The 8,944-nt window shown below is 53.8% G+C and overlaps 1 protein-coding gene across 1 annotated transcript; it reads left to right on the top strand.

Moving 5' to 3' along the window:
- Positions 1–5,541: 5,541 nt before the first annotated feature.
- LOC109759836 (pterocarpan synthase 1-like) lies at positions 5,542–6,495 on the top strand. The gene has a single exon (XM_020318675.3). It carries the CDS (start codon positions 5,701–5,703, stop codon positions 6,253–6,255), a length of 555 nt encoding a protein of 184 aa, XP_020174264.1. The 5' UTR covers positions 5,542–5,700; the 3' UTR covers positions 6,256–6,495.
- The last annotated feature ends 2,449 nt before the right edge of the window (positions 6,496–8,944 follow it).

Below are 8,944 nucleotides of genomic sequence, written 5' to 3'. Positions count from 1 at the left end.
CTTATATTTTATGTTCACCATGTGACCAGCCCAGCTATTTTTTCTTTGTGAAAATGAGCCCAGTTTATTTTTTCTGAAGAATACCCAATCCAGGCCTATTTATTTTTCTACGCCCTGATGGGCTCCAACTCTTTCAAGACGCCTGCAAATTTTGAAAGTAATATGAAATTGGTTGTAAATATAAAAACAGATGACAAATTGGCAATTGCTTTATAATTTCTGAATTTTTTCACATTTTCAGATTCCTATTTCACTGGGCATTAACCTAATTTAAATATATCTTCAAAGTACTTTAAATCTGGCTCGACATTTCGGTATTAAAAATAGTTTGGAACCCACAGAAATATGCGAAATTGGCCCTGGCCAACCAAAAAACGGACTGCAATAAATTGCATAAGAAGTCGCAATGAGCTCTATATAAATTATTAAAAAAAGAGGGAATGGTCTGACTTATGGGCCTATTAAGTTGACGCGTATGCAAGATTTTTTTTAGTTATTATATACGTCAACGAACGATTCTAGCAGATGTAACCGTTGGATGTCAATCCAACGGCCGTCGTGTTTCTTCAATCTCTGATCTTCTTGCTCCAGCCGCCAAATCCAGCGCCGGCGGGACCGCCTGCTCCCGCCTCCCGTGCAGGCCTCACCGCCCCCAACTACTCCCACCGCTGGCCAGGGCATCCCTCTACTCACCCACACCCCCTGTTAGTCTGCGGCGACGTCAGCCTCACACCGCAGCCGAACCAGTGAACCCTCGTACTCCTCTCCGCGTGGGCATCCACTTCCGCGTCTTCCCCGGCTCCGCATCGTCCCCTTCCTAGGCCTCGCCGTCGTCCACCGCCCTGGTGCTCTCGGCGCGGCGTAGTCAACATGGTCAAGGAACGACTTCCATCAGAAGAGTACTATCGTGGAGAGGCTGACAGCTGGGTCCACGGCAGCCGCAAGGAAGTGCCTCCTTATTACGCGGAAAATAATTATTCCTCCACCTGACAGCAGGGACCCACTGGACGGGCCACCGTATTGGCTAAAAAAACGTTTCCCCCCTGAATGTTGGGACCCACCAGACGGGCCACCGTATTTCGCAAAAAAACTCCCCCCCCCCCCCCCCCGCTGTCAGCTCGGACCCACCGGAAGTGCCTCCTTATTACACACACAAAAATAATACTCCCCCTGCTAGCTGGGACCCAGTATAGTGGGAGGCTGACTTGTCGGCCTACTAAGTTGACGGGGACGGAGGGCTTTGTCAACTTAGTCAATATGCACGATTCTAGCTCCATTGACCGTACGATGTCCATCAACCGGCCGTAGTGCTTCTTCAACCTCTGGTCTTCTTGCCCCAGCCGCCCAAACCAGCGCCGGTCGTGCCTCGTGCTCCTGCCTCCCGTGGCCGGCTGCGATGCCGCGGAGGCCTCACCGCCCCCTACTACTGCCACCGCTGGCCAGGCCATCCCTCTACTCACCCACAACCCCTGTTATTCTGCGGCGACGGCTGTCTCACACCGCAGCCGAACCAGTGAACTCCCGTACTCCTCTCCGCGTGGGCATCCACTGCCGCGTCTTCCCTGGCTCCGTGTCGTCCCCATCCTAGGCCTCGCCGTCGTCCATCGCCTTGGTGCTCTCGGCGCGGCGTGGTCAATGTGGTCAACGACCGACTTCCATTGGAAGAGTACTGTATGGGGGAGGCTGACAGCCGGGTCCACGGCTGCAGCAAGGAAGTGCCTCCTTATTACGCAAAATAATTATTCCTCCACCTGACAGCGGGGACCCACCGGATGGGCCACCGTATTTCACGAAAAAAAAAAACGTTTCCCCCTGACTGCTGGGACCCACCAGCTACATCTTCGCACGCAAGCAAGTGCGTCCGGGCAAAAAAAACGATTCGCCCCCCTGACTGCTGGGACCCACCAGCTACATCTTCGCACGCAAGAAAGTGCCTGACAGTCGGGACCCACCTGGTCGAAGCGTACGTAGCGTTGTCATTCTGGTCGCGAACGTGTACGTACATACTGGTCGATGTAGAGGCGTCCACGTGTCGTAGTAGAGGCGCACACGTAGCATGTACACGTACGTACAGCGGTCAGGGTGCAAGAAAGTAAATACGGCCACGTACGTACATACAGGCGGGGTCTCGAACGCCTACTCGCGCGTACGTACGGCCAGGGCTCGTCATGGCTGGGTCGGAACGGAGAAACAGCGTCGTCGTCATGTTCATGGGGAGCCAACCGGCTGGGTCGGAACGGAATGCGTCGTCGTGTTCATCGGGAGGGCTTGGACGGAACAGCCGATGGAAACGAGGCCTGGCGTACCGCAGAACGGAGGAAACGGCCTTGTGTTCAACCGGCCACGGTCGAAACGGGATCCTGTTCATCGGGAGGGGTCTGGCGTACCGCAAAACGGAGGAAACGGACCTCCTACGGTCGAAATGGGGGTCCTGTTGATCGGGAGGGGTGTGGCGTACCGCAAAACAGAGGAAACGGACTTGTGTTGGAGCGCTACGGTCGAAACGGGGGTCCTGTTCATCGGGAGGGGTATGGCGTACCGCAAAACGGGACTCCATGGGATACTGTTCATCTCCACCGTCAACCCCCGCCAGCCTCCACGGGCTACTGTTCATCCACCGTCGACCTCCTCCAGCCTCCACCTGCGACTGTTCATCCACGGGCTCCTCTTCATCCAGCCTCCACCGCGCGCTATTCCACCGGCTACTGTTCAACCAGCCCTCTCCACAGGCTCCTGTTCAACCACCCCTCCACGGGCTACTGTTCATCCAGCCCTCCACCGTCTACTGTTCATCCTGCCCTCCACGGGGTGGTCCTGTTCATCCAGCCCTCCACGGGGTCCTGTTCATCCAGCCCCAACCGGCTCGATCGATCGGGGTCCTGTTCATCCAGAGGCAACACCACGGGGTCCTGTTCATCCACCCCCACCGGGAACTGTTCATCCAACCCCCCCCCCCAGCAACACTCGCTGTTCATCCAGAGGCAACACCACGGGGTGTTGTTCATCCACCCCCACCGGGAACTGTTCATCCAAAACCCCCCAGCAACGCTCACTGTTCATCCAGAGGCAGCATCGATCGGCTTCAGTTAGCAGCAGTAGCGAAAGAATCGCTCGATCGGGTTCAGTTAACAGCCATCGATCGATCGCTCGGGTTCAGTAACGTGTAGCCTGCAGTGCAATCGCTTGGGTTCAGTTAGAGCCCAACGCCTCGCTCGGGTTCAGTTAGAGCCCAACGCCTCGCACCCACGCGCGTGCGTGTACGAGAGAAACGCGCATCGCTCGGCCCCGACCACCCACCGTAACCGGGAACACCCCGATATTTTCCTCGCCCTCGCTTCTACCACGGTTTTTTCCGTCATGGACGGCCCAAAGAATGTCATGCAGCTGCGTCTCCGGCCCGTCCCGGACGAAAAGCCCATTTTTTGTCATGATTTTTTATCATAGAAGTAGGACCCCACCACATCTATGATGATACCGTGTTTTGTCACAATTATTGTCATAGAAGTGTCATAAGTATGACAGAAAAAAAATTGTTCGGCCCAAAATGTCACGGATGTGTCTTTTTTTGTAGTGGTTGTTGTTGTCTTGTTAAAATGATCTTGATGTTGCATGATTGTTGTTGTACGAAGTTAATAAAATCTGTTCCAGATTTAGATGTGGCTGAAACCTTGAAATTTGTTCCAGATTTAGATGTGGCTAAAACCTTGAAGGTTGGGTAATTTGGGACTACCCGAACCCGAACCCGAAAATTCGGGTACCCAATATTTTGGGTTTTAGTTTTTTTGGATATATTCTGGGAGTTTTTTTTTTGAAAACCCGAATTACCCGACCCGAAATTTCGGGTAAACCCGAACGCCGAGGGTGAATCTCCTTGATAACTGTACTATAAGGTGACATGCCCTTATCAATTTCATCCACCACCTCCCGCAAAAAAAATTCATCCACCACCGATTTGCTATCTGATGCTATCATTATTCTTTTTATCAGAAGGTCTTTTGGCTAGGGCCAAACCTTGACGACAGGCTAGCGCTTCAAGTGTTGCCGGGACAGTCATTCCCTTAAGGACAAACGCTGAAGATCCTATGTATTGACCCATGTAATCCCGACACACCGCACTAATGGCACCCTTTTGATAATGCTTGCTTACCACTTCATCGACATTAACGGATGGAGTAGCAATAAGGTATTACGATTGATTCTTCTAGAACGAAGCCCATAGAAAGACTAGTTTGCTCTATTGGATCGAGAAGTATGTGCTTGCATGCCTGGGGCGAGGCCTTGTAAGTCTACGAATATGAAATAATCTACTAGTTGGGCCAAGCCTAGGGCTATAGGCCAAGTTGCCCCAGGCCCTATTCCACCCATGACGGATTTGCGTAGTGCTTATTGTTGTGTGTAAGTGCACGGAATTTCTCACAGGAGACATGTTTATCTCCGGTCTCCATTTACGATAATCCTACACCTACGTAAGGCTACAAAAGATTTTTACGTAAACTACCTAACTAACTCCCCCCCCCCCCCCATTTTCATGGGGGTGGCCCCTTCCTCCCCCAAAGTCCAATCACAAAAGCCCACGTCGTTGATTACGTAAATCACGTAATTACTATTACGTAGGTGTAGCATTACTCCTCCATTTATGGATGGATCCAGCATATACTACGACCATCGAAAAGAAGAGTAGTTTATCTATTTCTCGGGAACCTCAATTTTTTCCTTGCATCAGTCACCTTCTTCCTTCTTCCTCCCAACCTTACCAGAGAAGCCATTGCCCCACTATATATCTTAGAGGTGGGGGGGGGGGGGGGGGGGGGGGGGGGGGGGGGGGGGGGGGGGGGGGGGGGGGGGGGAAGGGGGGGGGAGGGGGGAGGGGAGGGAACGCTGAAGTTCTTCTCTGTTGCGGCGGGGCTTAGAGGGATGGCCGGGGCGGGTGGCGAGGCGGTGCGCGGTAGCGCCCGCCGGCCATGGGTGGTGTAGGTCGGCGGTTAGGGCGGGGTAGGCTGGGGGTTGCGGCCTGCGGGGGGAAGAAGATAAACATTGGTGGCGTGTTTCTAACCGTTGGATATTGATATGATGGTCTAAATCATAAGCGACTGAAGCGATGAGTTTTTTCAGGCGCCTGATGAATAGACGGTCCCACTTCCTGTAACGTCGTTGCAGACATGCATGCAGTTCAGAAGTTCCTACCCCGCAAAAAAAAAGTTCAGAAGTTCCTACACGGCTACATGGCGCCTAGCAGTCTGCTCCCATCGCGAGTCGGTGATCTGGCAGCCACCACCACGAGCAAAAGTCACCGATTCTGTGCTCTCAACTCGACCCGCGCGCTCTTCGTGGTTCGTAGCTTCGTGCCCTCTCCTGGTGGGAGATGGGACGCAGCTACGCAGGACGGAGCTAGCAGGCCGCAAGCTGTCCCCCAGCCGCCGGCGCTACAAAGCAGCAATCTTCACGGACAAAAACATCGAGCTGGGCGGATGGACCAACGCACGCCCGTACGTGTGACATATGTCCCGGCGCGGCCACTCGAACGAGAGCAACGCCACCCCACGCAGCCTATATTTGCTCTGTGTGCGCGCATGCACCCTGCACCCATCTCAATTCTCTACCGTACATCTCAAGTTCTCAACGCTGCCGACGGCGCGCACAATCTCTCCAGCTAGCTAGTACAGGCAAAGCTCCACCTCCGCGCTTGTTTCGCAGCGAGAGATGGCCTTCTCACCGTGGTTGCAGCTGGTGCTGCTCGTCGCCCTCGTCCTGTCCGCCCCGGCGCCCGCGGTTCTCGCGGCCGGCAGCAGCAAGGCCACCCGCATCCGCCTCTACATCCACGAGAGGTTCGAGGGCGCGAACGCGACGATGGCGTCGCCGCTGCTGCGGTCCCCGCTGGGCGGCAACGCCACCTTCGGGGAGCCCGGCGTGATCGACGACGAGCTCCGCGCCGGCCCGCGCCCTGGGTCCGACCTCGTCGGCAGGTTCCAGGGCTTCTTCGTCGGCACGGACCGGGCCGGGCCGAGTTACCTGTCCACCATCACGCTCGTGTTCACCGCCGGGGAGCGCCGCGGGAGCACACTGACGGTGCAGGGCCAGTACCATTTCGACTTCGACGGCGCGGCCGTGGAGCGCGCCGTCGTGGGCGGCACCGGGGTGTTCAGGATGGCGCGCGGGTACTCCTTCATGAAGGTCGTCAGCGCGCCGACGCCGGAGACGGTCGTGTTCAGGATCGACCTGTTCGTGCTCCTGCCCCGCCCCGGCCACTACTTCTAGCAAAAGTACTCGATATTCTTCTAAAAAAAAAGTAGTCGATCCGATCGTCGGGTTGCTCCATCTATCCGATCTTCTCGAGATTTTTTGTTAGATAAAGAGTCCCCTTTATCCTAGTGTCGTTGTGTGTGCGCGCGCGTCTGGTAATAAGATTGATTGACAAATTTATGTAACTTTGAGATTTTGTACGGAGGAACACTGCAATTCCAGTGACCTGATCTAAATGTTGTTTGCCTTTTCCCACACGCTAATGAACAAATCCAGTTTTTTTCTTTTTAGAAAAGGATGAACAAATCCAGTTGTTGCTAGCTGGACATAAATGATGCGTGTTCATCCATAACGTAAGTTGTTCTACTGACATAGCGGCGCAGCGCCGGCTTTGATAACGTACGTGGTTGCCAAACTGGAAAAACGATTGGACAATCGGCACTTCCATAACGTACTACGTGGTGCCGGCTTTGATAACCTTCGATTCATCACTCACAATCCATGGTTCTTCTAGAAGTGCGTGGTCACATCAGTTGTAAATTACGCAGTCCTTTTTACTGCAATGTACCCATGTGCATGTGTGTGTCGCTTGTGTGTGTCGGGCTTCTTCACTTCACCCATATAGCGCACTGCACACGTCCCATTGCACGCAAGGAAATTAAGCAGCATTGCCGAAGATGGTACGCGCGCTGCTTGCCAGTGGTTTCCTTTGCCATGCCCATGAGCCGAGAACAGATCGATCATCACATGCGGCCTGTTTACATATCGTATGTCTGGCCCAGCTGAGCTGAGAATCCTCTATGGCTGTGTGTGTGCGCGGCGCAGCCCATGCTCGACATGTCTGGGTGTCGTTTTGCTTCGTCTCCCCCGCTCGCATCACCCAAGCTGCGTTGCTCGGCGCCTCACCTTCCCTACTTAAAAAAGCACAATCTCCACCTCCATCCACACCATAGCCTCGGCCTCCACGCTCCAACCAGCACATCGCTCCCCTCCTCTCCCCCTCCGTCTCGCACCCAACCATCAAGCTCGGGTCCATGGACTCCCCGCAGAAAGAGGCTGGATCCACCATGGACGGCGAGACGCGTCATCTGCTGCTGCCTGTGAGCGTGACCGTGGCCAAGAAGACGCTGCTGGCCGCTCCTCCGGATGCTGTCCGAGTGGCGCTCAGCACTTGGGTGCTCTTCATCGCGAGCATCTAGTCGAGTGGGCAGTCCATCACTACCACGCCCCCCCACCCCCCCCCCCCCCCCCCCCCCCTCACCCGTGCTTGTGCTTCTACAGTACTACTTGCTAGTAGTTGCTACCTCATGGCCGGGTCATGACTGGATGCTGGTTTTGTTCCTCTGTAGTGCCGCCGGCTGACGGACGCGGAGGAAGCCTTGGACAGCACCCTAAAGATGGGGATGCTGTTCTGCGGCGTGGTCCAGGCGGCCTCGGCGCTGCTGATCCCGCGCCACCGCCGCTGGGTCCGCCGCGCCCTCGACTACCTCGCGCTCGCGCTCACCATTGGCGGCCACTGCCATCTACGCCGCCGCAGCCCGCCTCGTGCTCGTCGCCGACCCAGGAGACGTCTACCTCAGGATCGCCTTCGCAGTCGTCATCGTCATCTTCGCCGCCGGGGACATCATCGGCTTCCTGGCCCTCCTCCTGCTGGGAGGCGAGGCGTAGGACTGAGGAGGACTGGAGCAGGGCAAGCAGCACTACGTTGCCGATTAGTTCAGCTCATGAGGTGCTGATGACCGACTGACGAGGTGGTGAGTACGTCGTTCTAAGGAATAATTTAGAGTATGGTATGCATTATGCTGTGACCGTGACGACTGAATCTGTTAGTGTAATGTTATTTGGAGAGATCGGCTATGCTAGCTAGTAGTATTTGTGTAATGCAGGGTATAATTATAATCGCCCTGGATTGTGGTTATCTTTCATGTATTTGACTGTTTGTCTTGCATGTGCTCATTTCGTTCCTGCATGCGTCAGCTAGTAGTGTTTAAGATGGCTCCGTTTATTTCCAACTTTTACTCTGAATCTTGCGTGCATTGCATGGTAATGTTGTTCAGTTGGTAAGATTCTATCTGATATTTGAAGCACATGTAGTGTGTTTGATCAGGCACAGGCACATATGCCCCAAACTCGCTGGAGCGATCATTTTGTGCTTACTCTGTTAAGATGTAACCACTACCTAATTGAGTTTGCGGATGATGTTTTTTTTCCAGAAGAATCAGTTTAAAGTTTGAACCGCATGTGTGTTTGATCACAACAATGCTAGACGTACGGAGTTTTACGGGGGATTTACAGGTAGCTTAACATTGATTGGCCGGGGATTGATTAAGACGCACGGGCCCACCGGTGGAAATCATGGGGGGCCAATCAAAAGAGCGCGCAGTCCTCAACCTGTAAAAACCTGTAGAATGTGCCTGTACGTGTAACATTTTTGGTTTGATCAAGCACAGGCACGGATATGCATGTGTTTTTGGAGACAAGGAAAGCAACTGCAGAGAAACATGTTGAGATTACATGCATGTCACACCAGCCTGCTTTGCATTTTGTGTGCAAAGTTTCTTCTTTGCCATGTATACTAGCCGATTAGTTCAACGCAAAATATACTATGGATCAAGTGCTAGAGATCTATCGCTCCTATTAACACTACACTGCTACTAGCTCAGTGAATTGCCAAAAAACATCGACATTGAAGGCTAGGGTTGCA

The sequence above is a fragment of the Aegilops tauschii genome, chromosome 2 (assembly GCF_002575655.3).
Source record: "Aegilops tauschii subsp. strangulata cultivar AL8/78 chromosome 2, Aet v6.0, whole genome shotgun sequence".
In the NCBI taxonomy this organism is placed as follows: Eukaryota; Viridiplantae; Streptophyta; class Magnoliopsida; order Poales; family Poaceae; genus Aegilops; species Aegilops tauschii.
The sequence above is the reverse complement of the archived record's forward strand: the minus strand, read 5'-3'. Positions and strand labels throughout refer to the sequence as shown.

Bases quoted from the DNA above. Each gene is read 5' to 3' on its own strand.
- LOC109759836 (XM_020318675.3), top strand. From the start codon at position 5,701: ATGGCCTTCTCACCGTGGTTGCAGCTGGTGCTGCTCGTCGCCCTCGTC.